This window comes from Somniosus microcephalus, chromosome 9, assembly GCF_052327205.1.
Source record: "Somniosus microcephalus isolate GS21.2 chromosome 9, FLI_Smic_1.0, whole genome shotgun sequence".
In the NCBI taxonomy this organism is placed as follows: Eukaryota; Metazoa; Chordata; class Chondrichthyes; order Squaliformes; family Somniosidae; genus Somniosus; species Somniosus microcephalus.
In genome coordinates this window covers 217,923,654-217,938,393 of record NC_140995.1, presented here as the reverse complement: position 1 = coordinate 217,938,393, position 14,740 = coordinate 217,923,654, and the positions used below count along the sequence as shown (strand labels likewise).

The 14,740-nt window shown below is 45.9% G+C and overlaps 1 protein-coding gene across 1 annotated transcript in view; it reads left to right on the top strand.

The window, feature by feature from the left end:
• plb1 (phospholipase B1) overlaps positions 1-14,740 on the top strand; it is a 207,006-nt gene that overhangs the window by 26,869 nt on the left and 165,397 nt on the right. Inside the window, exons 12-15 of the mRNA XM_085997907.1 lie at positions 1,434-1,529; positions 10,273-10,347; positions 10,504-10,584; positions 11,056-11,116. Coding sequence (XP_085854033.1) covers positions 1,434-1,529; positions 10,273-10,347; positions 10,504-10,584; positions 11,056-11,116 — 313 coding nt within the window. The remainder of the gene's footprint in view (positions 1-1,433; positions 1,530-10,272; positions 10,348-10,503; positions 10,585-11,055; positions 11,117-14,740) is intronic.

Genomic DNA, 14,740 nt, shown 5'->3' with positions numbered 1-14,740 from the left:
CATGCACCGGGGCTCCGAGTTGTTGTGGAAATGATCCTCTATCCGCAGTGTCTGTTTCCTCTTGGCAGTCCTGATACCTTTTTTTAGGTTGGTCCTAGCTGCACTGTAAGCCGCCGCGTCGCCAGATTTAAATGCCGCGTTGCGTGCTTTCAACAGTGAGCGGACCTCTCCGTTCATCCAGGGTTTCTGGTTGGGGTATGTCCTGATATTTTTATGGGTTGTGACGACCTCGACGCAGCTGTTAATGTAGAATAGCACTGTGGATGCGTATTCCTCGATGTCAGTGTGGGCAAACATTATGTAACCTGGTGAGATTACAGGCTGGAATCTAATTGAGTGGTTCAGATGATTTATATATAGAATAATGGATACCTGGGAGTGATTACAGGCTGGAATCTAATCGAGGGTTCAGATGGTTTAGAAATAGAATAATGGATACCTGGGAGTGATTACAGGCAGGAATCTGATCGAGGAGTTCAGATGGTTTATATATAGAATAATGGATACCTGGGAGTGATTACAGGCTGGAGTCTGATCGAGATGTCTGACCCAGTGTATTGGTTGTTTCTTCTGTGAGGGACTATTTTGTGGAGAAATGTGAAGTTATCCACTTTGATAGGAAAAATAGAAAAGCAGAGTATTTTTTAAATGGTGAGAGATTGGGAAATGTTGATGTTCAGAGGGACCTGGGTGTCCTTGTACACAAATAATTGAAAGTTAATATACAGGTACAGCAAGCAACTAGGAAAGCAAATGGTATGTTGGTCTTTATTACAAGAGGATTTGAATATAAGAGTAAAGACGTCTTACTGCAATTATATAGAGCCCTGGTGAGATCACATCTGGAGTATTGTGTACAGTTTTGGTCTCCTTACCTAAGAAAGAATATACTTGCCATAGAGGGAGTGCAACGAAAGGTCAACAGACTGGTCCCTGGGATGGGGAGGGCTGTCCTATGAGGAGAGATTGAGTACACTGGGCCTATATTCTCTAGAGTTCAGAAGAATGAGAGGTGATCTCATTGAAACATACAAAATTCTTACAGGGCTTGACAGGGTAGATGCAGGGAGGATGTTTCCCCTGGCTGGGGAGTCTAGAACCAGGGGTCACAGTCTCAGAATAAGGGGTCAGCCATTTAGAACTGAGATGAGGAGAAATTTCTTCACTCAGAGGGTGGTGAATATTTGGAATTCTCTACCCCAGAGGGCTGTGGAGGCTCAGCCGTTGAGTATATTCAAGACAGAGAACGATAGATTTTTGAATATTAAGGGAATCGAGGGATATGGGGATAGTTCAGGAAAGTGGAGATGAGGTAGAAGATCAGCCATGATCTTATTGAATGGTGGAGCAGGCTCGAAGGGCCAAATGGCCGACTCCTGCTCCTATTTCTTATGTTCTTATGACCACGTTTGCTCTGTTTATTTTCCTTACAGGATGGTAAGCCCGATCGCAGCTACTTTTCACAGGATGGCTTCCATTTCAGTGACAGGAGCCATGCTCTGTTAGCCAGCGGGCTTTGGAATAACATGGTGTGTATAACTTTTTTTATTACCCATTTATCTGCAGCTGCTTTGTCACTACTCCTGTATCAACACCAGCTTTCCATTGAAAGCAACATAATGGAAAATCGGGCTTGTATTTTAAAAAGTGGCAATGCCGGTTTTACCCTTTGTCAGCGGGTTGTAACTTACCACCCAAGCCTCCCTCCACCTCACATATCTGGCTGTCAGTTGGTGGAGTGGAACTTGGATTGTAGCCTGGAATTACATAGAATGTACAGCACCGAAACAGGCCATTGTGGTCCAAGCCTCCTCCCACCTCTCGATTAGATTCCAGCCTGTAATCACTCCCAGGTATCCATCATTCTATAATGTTGTGCAGTTGGAGTGACACTGCACAACATTATTGTACAAACGCAATACATTCGTATCAAACCCCTCCGCCCGTTATGTTATCTGAGGTGTTAACTTACTTAAACCACTAGGCAGGTTAACATGAAAGCAAAATACTGCGGATGCTGGAAATCAGCAGGTCAGAGAGCATCTGTGGAGAGAGAAAAACAGAGGGGGCTAAATTCGGTTGATTTGCGCCTCTCGTTAGCACCCTAAGAGGGCACTAACGGGATGCAAATCAACTAGTGCCTGGGCATGGCGCCGCTAACGCCTCCTGTGAAATTTAGCAGGAGGTTAGTGGCAGTGCAGACGTCATCGCCATGCGCAGCACCCCGCTTACACCCCGGCTGTAATATTGGGTGGCGCCCCCCGACTTACCGCCGGACGCTATGTCTGCCGTAGTCAGGGGGGCCTACCTGTGGCCGGGGCGGCGCTAGTTAAAGGAGAGGTGCCGGGCAGCCATTTTTGTTGCTGGCCGCCTGCCAGCACCTGCCCCCATTGTTGTCCCCGGCCCCTGTGAAGCCCCCACCCCGCCTGCAGGGTGCCGGTTGCTCTCTGTGAGCCCGGCACTCCTCTTGAGTGCCGGGCTGATTTGCCGGCACTTCCGATCCCTGGTGGCTCAGCTGGGTGCCGGGGTGCGCTGCGCCAGGCCCCTCCCCTTTAATAAGGGGAGGAAGGCCTGTAGTACCACGGCGCGAAGTGCCGCAGAGCGTGGTGCCGCGATATTGGCTCGCAGGGGCGCTACCTGGGAAAATCGGCCGCGGGGGCGCTACCCAATTCTGTAAGTTTATTAATTTGTAAACAATGGTGTTTAAAAACTAAGAACCAAAAGGTGCTCTATAGACAATAATGATCGGGAATTTCTGCATCGTGGCTCTTTTTGCAGCTAACAAGATGTCACCAGCACATTGAAAGATTTCACAATAGTTATCTGCGTTCCCAAACATTTTGGGTTCATTGACCTTTTGCCATTGCTGTTTCTAGGGAAAAAAAGCAAAACAGCATTATCTCTAAAAGTCATAGCTAATCTGAGATGCTTCAGATAAGATAAATAATCGCTAAGCATTAATGAACTGTTTATTTTTATGTGCCATTATTGTGGTATTTCTTTCTCCATAAGCGCTGAGAGAGAAAACAGAAATTTGTTCAGACCAGAGGTTAAATTCCTTGGGCGTTTCAAACCTATTTAATGTAAAAATAAAATGATAAGGAGCTGTCTGCTGATAAAGCTCTACTGAGTATTGAACGGGGGATTGAGTGGATCACGCACATCAAACTCAGTCAGGGTCCTATACAGTCCTGGGACTTGGACTACCAGTTGAAATCTGGTAAATGTTGAATCCTTTATACTGAAGAATAAAAGAAAAAAAGAAAGAACTAACTTGTATTTATATAGCGAACTCAGGACGTCCCAAAGCGCTTTATAAACAACAAAGTACTTTTGAAGTGTAGTCACTGTTGTAGGAAATGCAGCAGCCAATTTGCACAGAGCAAGCTCCCACAAACAGCAATGAGATAATGACCAGATAATCTGTTTTTTTTAGCGATGTTGGTTAAGGGATAAACATTGGCCAAGACATCAGGGAGAACATCCCTGCTCTTCTTTGAAATAGTGCCATGGGATCTTTTACATCCACCTGAGATGGCAGACGGGGTCTCAGTTTAATGTCTCATAACGGCACCTCTGACAGCGCAGCACTCCCTCAGTACTGCACTGAAGTGTCAGCCTGGATTGTGTGCTCATGTCTCTGGAGTGGGGCTTGAACCCATGACCTCCTGACTCAAAGGCGATTGAAAATCTTGGGTAAAGAGGTGGATTTTAAGGAGGATCTTAAAGGGAGAGGAAGGTGCAAAGGTGAAGATGTTTAGTGAGAGCATAGGGCTTGTATGGCTGAAAACATACCCACCAATGATGGGGCCAGAGACGGAGAAATGCAGAATTCTCAGGTTGTTGATGGGCTGGAGGAGGTTACAGAGAGGTGACAGAAAGTTTATGATGGCATTCATTTTTACGTTGATGCCAGGTTTCTGTTTGTGTCACCTATCAGTGGTTGGCAGGGAGTCAGATTTTTTTCTTCCTACAAAGAGAAACGTCCTGGAATATTTTCTCAGCCAAATTGGTAGAAACAGGCTGCTTGCTTGCACATGTTAATACGGGACCTAACGCCACCCACGAAAGTTAAGAGTCTGGGGTCTACCTGCCTTTCTTCCGACACATTCCCGGCCCATGGGAGCCTTCTCCTCTTTGCCAGATTTTCCATGCTTCGCTCCCCCTCTGCTATTCTGCTGTAACCATTTGCACCTCCTCTGGCCACATCTTTTGTTTCTATGACGGAAGGTCATTGACCTGAAACCGTTAACTCTGTTTCTCTCTCCATGGATGCTGATACCTGGGATGGCAGGAATGACGTATGAGGAGAGATTGGGTCGATTGGGCTTATACTCGCTGGAGTTTAGAAGATTGAGAGGGGATCTCATCGAAACCTATAAAATTCTGTCAGGCCTGGACAGACTAGATGCAGGAAGGATGTTTCTGATGGCCGGGGAGTCCAGAACCAGGGGTCAGAGTCTAAGGATAAGGGGTAAGCCATTTAGGACTGAAATGAGGAGGAATTTCTTCACCCAGAGAGTGGTGAACCTGTGGAATTCTCTGCCACAGAGGGCGGTGGAGGCCAGTTCATTAAATATATTCAAGAAAGAGTTGGATGTATTTCTTAAGGCTAAAGGGATCAAGGGATATGGGGAAAAGGCAGGGACAGGGTACTGAATTTGGATGATCAGCCATGATCTAATTGAATGGCGGAGCAGGCTCGAGGGGCCGAATGGCCTACTCCTGCTCCTATCTCCTATGTTTCTATGTTTCTATGACCTGCTGAGTATTTCCAGCATGTTCTGTTTTATTTCAGATTTCCAGCATCTGCAGTATTTTGCTTTTGTCTTTAGTATCTATACTTGTCTCATTGTCACCTCCTTTTGCCTTGCACCATCGTCCCAGTTTGTCATTTAATCACTTCTGCCCTCCACCCATCCCCTTTGTTCTCCCCCTTTCTCCTGGCTCTGCACTTACTTAAAAGCTGTTAAACCTCTTGTTAAGTATGTGTATTGTATTGAACAATTAACACAAAGACTTAAACGTATAACTCAAACAGGTCTTTACTGGTTGGAGGTAGGGACTGCACGTAGGTCTTTACTTCATGCCCACAGGCGGGAACTGAGGGGAGATCAGTACCCACAGTACTATTTATACCCCTATGGCCAGGAGTGGTACTGCGTATCACTACGCCCTACAAGTAGTGCAGTCCTGTCCATAGGTTCAAAGTAGCACACATATTACATACACAACATTCCTCCCTTCTTAGCTTTACAGTCATCTCCCCATTTAACATAACGTAATAACATATATACATATATAACTTCAGGTTTACATAACAGAATAACATAGATACATAGATAACTTCATGTCAAAACAGATCACAGATTCAGTCTCTGCGGAAAACAGTTCACAGATTCAATCTCTGTGGTGTAGTCGGTTCACGTTGCTGGAGTGACTCATTCAATAGTCCTTCCATGGATTTAACAGTTTGAACTTCCGAACTGAATTGGCTCCGTTCGGAGGGACCACGTGTGTGATCTGGTAGAGGTAATAATGGTTCAGATGGGTCATCTTCTGTTTCGACTTTTCCTTTTCTGCTTCTTGGAGACTCTCTGGGCTCCACTGTCAGCTGCCAGCTGCATGCGCAGTTCCTCCTTCTCTTCCTCCTTTTTCCGTAGTAGAGCCACCTTCTCCCGATGTTCCCTAGACTTTCGGTGCTCCTCCATGATTTCTGTATGGTGGGAGTCGAAGTTACAAGTTGGGCAGGACAGGACATAGTAATATTCGGTGTCGTCCTGATCTAGGCCAGCGAGAGGGTCTTCTATTTCCTCCATACCCAGCTGGGCGTTAGCCAGCTTTTGTTCCAAGTCCAGACATCTTTCCTGAAGAGACTTCTTCATGCGTACCTCTTTATCCAGCTTTTTCTGGGCTTTCAGCAAGTCGTTTACTAATGACCTCATTTGAGATTTTACTACTTCAACTTCTTTTGGAGATTGATTGATCGGACTATTCAATCCCTCTACCGGAGCAGCTGTTTCAGCGGTCTGTTGTTCTACATTGACGTGAGTCAGCGTACTTTTGGCATCCAAGGGCTGCTCTGTTGCAGTCATCTCAGTCTGTGTTGCCACCTCAGCTCTTCCAATAACCTTTGAGAGCTCCGAACCCCTTTCGTTTGAATATTGAAGTTCGTGTTCAAGTTTTTCCCATTTCAGAGTCCTGTCCTTCAGCATATGCAGGAGTTGGCTGACCGTTAACTCCTCTGACATCAGACGTTTTGTGTGCTCCTGCTCCATTTGCTCCATCAGCTGCTTCTGTTGTCTTTCCAGATTCTCCAACTCTATATCAAAGAACTCTTTCGTTGCATTCAACTCTTGCTCAAAACGGCGAAGCATTTGTTCTAATTGCTGTTGTAGTTTGAAATGGAGTTGAGTTCGAGCCCGGTGTCCCTCAGAAATGGGCACATCAGTAGACTTGCCAGACTCAGAATCCACAGTTAAACTATGTTGTTGTTGCTCAGTGGAATTCTGTGCTGAAACTTTGTCTTTTGCACCTGAGTTGGGCTTACCATCATTCGTTCCAGAGTCTGGGCCGACTATCTTCACCGAGTTCTCACTCGTTATTGTTTGTAGGAAATGCCAGTCCATATTCATTTTCCTAATCCACTCCCGTCCTAGTAGTGGAGGACCTCCTTCAGATATCACATATAAGTCCATTATTTGACTGTCTTCGCCCTTGTGGACCACTGCAACCTCTATTTTCCCGATGGGGTACACTCTTTGCCCCGTGTATGTTTTCAATATAATCCCCGTATCCTGTAGGGGAATATGTTGGAATAACTTTCCGTAATCTTTCTTATTTATGACCGTCAATGCCGATCCAGTGTCCAATTCCAGTTTTACTTGGACTCCTTCTATCTGAAGAGTGACCCAAATTGTCTGGAGGTCTGCACCCTTACCAGCGTTGAGTACTCTTAAGCTAGCCAGTTCATTACAGCTTAAGCTAGCCAGTTCATTACTGCTAGCGTCTGAATCGGACTCCTGTTCGGTCACCTTGTGTACCTTTGCGTATTTTCCTTGCGGTGACTTCTTGTTGCTGGTCTTCTTCCCTGACCTGCATACTCTAGCTATGTGTCCAAGCCTACCACAAGTTCTACATTCTTGGTTTTTAAACCAACACTGGTTCTGATCATGCGTTGTCTTTCCACAACGATAACATTTGCCAGAACTCACACCCAATTTGTGTGCACTGAGCTCCGGTGACCGTAGCTGCATTACTGCCGTGCCTCTCGCTGCGGCTTCGTGTGCTGCTGCCATAGTGACCGCCTTCTCAAGCGTCAGCTCATTCTCCTCGAGCAGTCGCTTTTGTGTATCCTGTTTAAATAAACCACACACAAATTTGTCTCGTAGTGCATCTGTCAGTCCCGTTCCAAACTGGCAATATTTCGCTAATTTACGCAATTCCAGCAAATATTCAGCATTGCTTTCATGCTGTAGCTGCCTTCTGTCATAATATTTAAATCGTTCCGCTAGCATCAGCGGCGTGGGGTTTAGATGATCTTTCAGGACAGTAACAATCTCATCGAACGTCTTATCCGCCGGTTCATCTGGTGATAACAGGTGTTTCAATTGCCCGTATGTCTTCGCACCCATTAAATTTAATAATGTTAGAGCTTTATCTTGGTCACGAATTTTATTGGCCTTACAATAATTTTTTACTCTTTCAACATATATGGCCCAATCTTCGAGGTCACTATCAAAGGTGCTAATATTCCCGTGTTTAGGCATTGTAGATTTGCAATTTCTCAGATTTTATTTTCTTTACTTGTTATCAAAGATGGCGGCTTCCCGCTCTTGCCGTCGTCCTCCGCCCACAAAATGGCGGTTTTCCCGCGCTTGGCGGTCTTCACCCGTCCCCCGACGCCGTCTCCCTTCAGCCCCCGAGTGCGGCCCTTATCTTCGCCGCGATCGCCCGAGTGCGGCCCTTATCAGCAGATGCGATCGCTGGATCGCGAAGTGGCTCCCGACCGAAGCGGCTCTCGGCCCTTATCTTCTGTGCGATCGATAGCCCACGCTGTGCACCGCGGCTCTCGCACCTTGAGCTTCTGCAGCCGCCGCGCCTTTCAGTCCGAGTGCGGCCCTTATCTTTGGTCCCGATCGCTGGCCCGCGCTGCGCCTCGCACTTGAAGGCGGCCCGGCCTTATCTCCGATCGCGATCGATGGCCCTTATCTGCTCCGACTTCCCCAGCCCTGTCTTTGCAGCCAACGCTGCACGGCTTACCCCACCACCTAGGTTGAACAAGGAAACTGCAGAAAGACTTCTGTCAGTCGCTGGAAGCTGTCAGGATGGATGCTGCACTCCAGTGCTCAGTCGCTGATGGAGGCTTCAGAGTCCTAAGCCTGTCGCTTCTAGTGGGGTGGTGAGGTTTGAAACCTCTCTTCAACTGCCGCAGGGTAAGAACCTGACTCGTCGCCAGTGTTAAGTATGTGTATTGTATTGAACAATTAACACAAAGACTTAAACGTATAACTCAAACAGGTCTTTACTGGTTGGAGGTAGGGACTGCACGTAGGTCTTTACTTCATGCCCACAGGCGGGAACTGAGGGGAGATCAGTACCCACAGTACTATTTATACCCCTATGGCCAGGAGTGGTACTGCGTATCACTACGCCCTACAAGTAGTGCAGTCCTGTCCATAGGTTCAAAGTAGCACACATATTACATACACAACACCTCTTACATTTTCCAGCTCTGATGAAAGGACACTGACCTGAAACCTTAACTCTGTTTCCCTCTCCACGGATGCTGAATGACCTGCTGAGTGTTTACCAGCAATTTCTGGGTTTTTTTCTCTCTCTCAGAAACACTGTTTGTTCAAGAGGTGACTGATATGGGAGTTTAGAGGAAAGGTCATGTCCCTAGTTAACAAATAATCCAGCACGGTGAGGTTTTTGCAAAGCAAAGGCCCTTGAATCAGAGAACTTGGCAATGAAATAGATGCTGGGGGATCAGCCAATCTCTAATAACATCATGTTAATTGCTGCAGCGATATGCAAATGGTCAAAGATAGTTCAAGTGAGATAAAACATTCCCTTTGCCTCTTGCTGGTGTTATCTTCACTTCTCTTGCTGTTATTACAACTGCTGCCTCTGCCATTTTTACGGTGTGGCCATTCCCATTTTATTTGAACATTTCTGTTTATTCTGGCCTCATTGCTTTCACCTCGCTGCCGCCCTACCCCCGCCAACCCATTCCTATTTCTATTTCTCTTATTCATTCTGAGGATGTGGGCACCGCTGGCAAGGCCGACATTTATTGCCCATCCCTAATTGCCCTTGAGAAGGTGGTGGTGAGCCGTCTTCTTGAACCGCTGCAGTCCGTGTGGTGAAGGTACTCCCACATTGCCGCTAGGTCGAGAATTCCAGGATTTTGGCCCAGTGACGATGAAGTAACTCTTCATGTTGCCTCTGTCCTTCCTGCAAGGCTATGGGGAAAGATCAACGGAGTGGGACTAATTGGAGAGCTCTTTCAAAGAGCTGGCACAGTCACAATGGGCGGGACGGCCTCCTTCTGTGCTGTAAGATTCTATGATCCTATAGAGGTGCCTCCAGGTTGTCAAGTCCAATTAAAACCATGCTGATTGTAGGCATGCCGTAAGGGACTGTGCCCAATCGTGGTGCGGCATCAGTAATGGAGCGTGGAAAGGAACAACATAACCCCTCGCATCTAGTCTGTAGATGCGTCCCTCACCTTCAGGCTCATACAATAACACAGGAACAAACGCTGTGGCTGTAAAATTGCCGGGAGGTGGACCGAACCCGATAGCGAGTTTAACAAAGTGGCGGTTGACGCGGTCGCGCTCCGCTGCGCTGTGCCACGCCGTAGTAGCGCACCAGTTTTCAACCCGCCACATTGGACATAGCATCAGGAGAGCTGGACCAGCGGCAGTTCAGGTTTGCTGAATCACTCGATCAGTCAGCCCGATTTTCACCTCTGTAACTTCAGAAAAGGCAAGATTGCAATCTGAACCAAAAGATAAACACGATGAGGATCATATCAAGGTCTAGAAGCATCTTTGAGGGAGTGAAACACTTCACCTGGTTGCCTCATATACAGGTCCCTATAAATAATGAGCCCTAAACCAAGCTATTGTGTGTTTTGCAATATTTTCAAATTCAAACTTGCTACTGCCGAGGTCAGAGTCTGCGCTGCTAATTACACTGCGACACAATCTTTCAACAAGTGTGGCACAGAACCTCAATCTCAAATCCGTCTGTTCTCCTTCATAGCTGGAACCCATTGGGGAGAAAAATGAAGCCCTTGAATGCTCAGCAACAACCCCTCGGTTGCACTGTCCGACCCAGGTAAGATCAGACCGGTGGTGTTGGCTGCTCTCGGACTATATAAATCGCTCTGTGCTATCAGTCATTCCGTGTTCTGCACCTTGGGATGTTTACTGTTTAAATGGAAAGTTGTACTGCTGTATCACATTAACTCGCTGTATCTGTCGATTCCCGCAGAAGAAACCTTACCTCTTCACTTACCGAAACAGCGACTATGCAAAAAGTCTGAATGCAGAGGCGGGGAGGGCACGTCAGCAGGTAAACGACATCACCAGCGGATGTTTTCGGTCTTCGCAACTTGCACCTTCATCACTTCCTCCCTCGTTTGGTTCCTTCCATCTTCCTGATATTCGTCTAATTATTTTCAGCTCTCCTTCTCCTTCACAACTTGGATCACCCAAATGTGCAGAGTAGCATTTTCACAGCACAAGTCTTTTTTAAATTTTATTTCTAAATTATTTTCCTTCCCTTTCCGTTGTAAGACTGCTCTGTGCAGCCTGGCTGCAGCTAAAGGTTAACGTTGCAGATATGACCTTTCACCAGGAAGTTCTGACCCAGTCACATCCACAAAGATGAACCTAGCTCTTTCTTTTAGGGGTTGATTGACCCGCTGTACACTTCCAGCACGCTCTGTTCTTACTTAAGTGTAGTAATTTATACAATTAAATAAAAGTAATTACTTGCTTCAACAGTGTTCTTTCAATAAATTTGTGTCTCATTTTTAACCAGAATTCTGGGAGTGAAGTGACGTGTATGGAAAGGGACCCCTCTAATGCTGTTCCAGTCTCAGGTACAGTAAAGATTCAGGGTTATAGTAATGTCCGATCAATTCAATCAGATTCAATCTCTGACCATGCACCTACTGGTAAGCAACGGGTATGCAAGAAATATTGGCTTGTGTAAGGTGACTCAAGCAACAATTCACACTGTCGGAAGGAAGAAAGTGTTTGCACCAACCCTCCCCTTGCTCTCTCATTGCTTCACTTCAAGAGTTCACTCTTACTATGACAGATGGGGAATGCCAACTCCCTTGGGAATTTTATTCCAACACTCTTGCACGCAATGTCAGCATTAATCCCTCGCAGGTCAGGTGCTGTGTCACAACAGTGCGGCTTAACTCTAGAACGTAGTAACAGTAATAGGAACAGGAGCAGGCCATTCAGCCCTTTGAGCCTGTTCCGCCATCCAATGAGATCATGCCTGATCTGTAACTTGACCCCATTTACCCACCTTGATTCCATATCCCTTAATATCCTTGCCTAACAAAAATCTGTCAATCTTAGTTTTGAAATTGTCAATTGGCCTAGCCTCAACAGCTTTTTAGGGAAGAGAGTTAAACATTTCTACTACTCTTTATATGAAGAAGTGCTTCTTGACATCACCCCTGAACAGCCTAGCTCTAAGTTTAAGGTTACATCCCCTTGTTCTGGACTCCCTCACCAGAGGCAATAGTTCCTCTCCATCTACCAAAAGCAACCCAAGCACTAGTGTTTATTTTTAGAGGGGAGAATTGAAACGTAGAGAAGCTATGCTAAACTTGGATCAAACCTTGGTTAGACCACACTTGGAGTACAGTGTAGAATTCTGGTCACCTTATTATAAAAAGGATATAGAGGATGGAGAGGGTGTAAAAAAGATACCAAAACTGCGAGGTTATAGGAAAGGCTGGGTCTCTTTTCTCTTGAAAAGAGAAGGCTGAGGGGTGACCTAATAGAGATCTTTAAAATTATGAAAGGTTTTGATAGAGTGGATACAGAGAGAGTGTTTTCACTTGTGGGAAAAAGCATAACTAGAGGCCATCAATATAAGATAGTCACCGAGAAATCCAATAGGGAATTCAGAAGAAACTCCTTTACCCAGAGAGTGCTGAGAATGTGGGACTCGCTACCACAGGGAGTGGTTGAGGTGAATAGTATCTATGCATTTAAGGGGAAACTATATAAGCATATGAGGGAGAAGGGAATAGAATACGCTGATAGAGTTAGATGAGGAAAGATGGGAGGAGGCTTGAGTGGAGCATAAAGGACTGGTTGGGCCGAATGGCCTGTTTCTGTACCATATATCATATAGCAGGGCTGGGAGCTTAACATACAGGGGTATTCAGTATTTAGGAAGGATCGACAAAAAAGAAAGGGAGGAGGGGTAGCATTGCTAGTAAAAGAGGGGATAAATGCAATTGAAAGGAAGGATATTAACTCAGTTAATACAGAATCTATATGGGTGGAGCTAAGAAATAGCGAGGGGCGAAAAACATTAATAGGAGTGGTATATAGGCCTCCAAATAGTAAAATAGAGGTTAGGGAGGGCATCACGAGGGAAATTAGAGAAGCGTGCAATAAGAGCACAGCTGTCATCATAGGTGACTTTAACTTACATATAGATTGGACTAGCCTAATCAGTAAAAATAATGAGGAGGAGGAATTCCTTGAGTGTTTGAGGGATGGTTATCTGGATCAATATGTCGAGGAACCAACTCGGGAACAGGCTATATTGGACTGGGTACTGTGCAATGAGAAGGGACTAATCAGTAATCTTGTTGTACGGGGACCCTTGGGTCAGAGCGATCATAACATGATCGATTTCTCACTCGAAATGGAGAGCGAAGAAATTGACTCAGAGACTAAGGTCCTGAATTTAAACAAGGGGAATTATGATGCCATGAGACGGGAACTGAGTAGGTCTGATTGGACAACGTTCCTGGGAGGACTGGAGGTAGATAAACAATGGCAAACATTTAAAGATAGAATGACAAAATTGCAAAAATTGTTTATACCAATCTGGCATAAAAGGAAATCTAAAAAGGTGACTCAACCGTGGATAACAGGGGAAATTAGAGACAGCATAAAATCCAAAGATAGGGCGTATAAAATAGCCAAAAAAAGCGCCAGAGCGGAAGATTGGGAACAGTTTAAGATAGAGCAAAGGAGGGCAAAGGGCATAATCAAGAGGGGCAAAATAGCTTACGAAAACAAGCTGGCGGAAAATATAAAAACTAACTCCAAAAGCTTTTATAAGTATATCAAAAGGAAAAGACTGGTGAAAACCAAAGTTGGTCCATTGCAGTCAGATACGGGGGAATATATAATGGGAAATAAGGAAATGGCAGATCAACTAAATGCATACTTTGGGTCAGTCTTTACGAAGGAAGACACAAAAAACCTCCCTGGGATATCGGGAAAAATAGGGACATTGGCAAAGGAGGAACTGACGCAAATCAATATCTCTAAGGATATGGTGTTAAGGAAGCTAAAGGGATTGAAGGTGGACAAATCCCCAGGGCCTGATAACATGCATCCTAGGGTACTGAAGGAGGTGGCCCTAGAGATAGCGGATGCACTAAGGATGATTTTTCAGAATTCATTAGACTCGGGAACAGTACCGATGGATTGGAGGGTAGCTAACGTTACCCCACTATTCAAAAAGGGGGGTAGGGAAAAAGCAGGTAATTACAGACCTGTAAGCCTTACATCAGTTGTGGGCAAAATGCTGGAGTCCATCATTAAGGATGAAATAGCGGAGCACTTAGCAAATGGGGACAGGATAGGACAGAGTCAACATGGATTTACAAAGGGTAAATCGTGCTTGACTAATCTATTGGAATTTTTTGAGGGAGTAACTGGTAGAATAGATGGGGGAGAGCCAGTAGATGTGGTGTACCTGGACTTCCAAAAGGCCTTCGATAAGGTCCCACATAAAAGATTAGCATGGAAAATTGAGGCTCATGGGATAAAGGGGAAAGTTTTGGCGTGGATAGGGAACTGGCTGTCAGATAGAAAACAGAGAGTTGGAATAAACGGCTCATTTTCTGAATGGCAGGCAGTAACAAGTGGGGTACCACAGGGATCTGTCCTGGGCCCCCAGCTGTTCACAATTTACATTAATGACCTGGATCAGGGAGTCGGATGCAGCATTTCCAAATTTGCAGACGACACTAAACTAGGAGGGGGGGTGGGCTCAGAGGAAGAGACCAGGAAGCTCCAGAGCGATTTGGACAGACTGGGCGATTGGGCGGATAAATGGCAGATGCACTATAATGTGGACAAGTGCGAAGTTATCCACCTTGGGTGCAGGAACGGGAGGGCAAATTATTATTTAAATGGCAATAGATTGGGAGAGGGGGAAGTACAGAGAGACCTGGGTGTTCTTGTACACCAGTCACTGAAGGCGAGCATGCAGGTGCAACAGGCGGTCAAGAAGGCAAATGGTATGCTGGCCTTCATAGCAAAAGGGTTAGAATACAGGAACAGGGATACCTTGCTGCAGCTGTACAGGGCACTGGTGAGACCACACCTCGAGTACTGTGTACAGTTTTGGTCGCCTCATCTGAGGAAGGATGTTCTTGCCATGGAGGGGGTGCAGCGGCGATTCACCAGGCTGATACCAGGAATGGCGGGAATGACCTATGAGGAGAGAC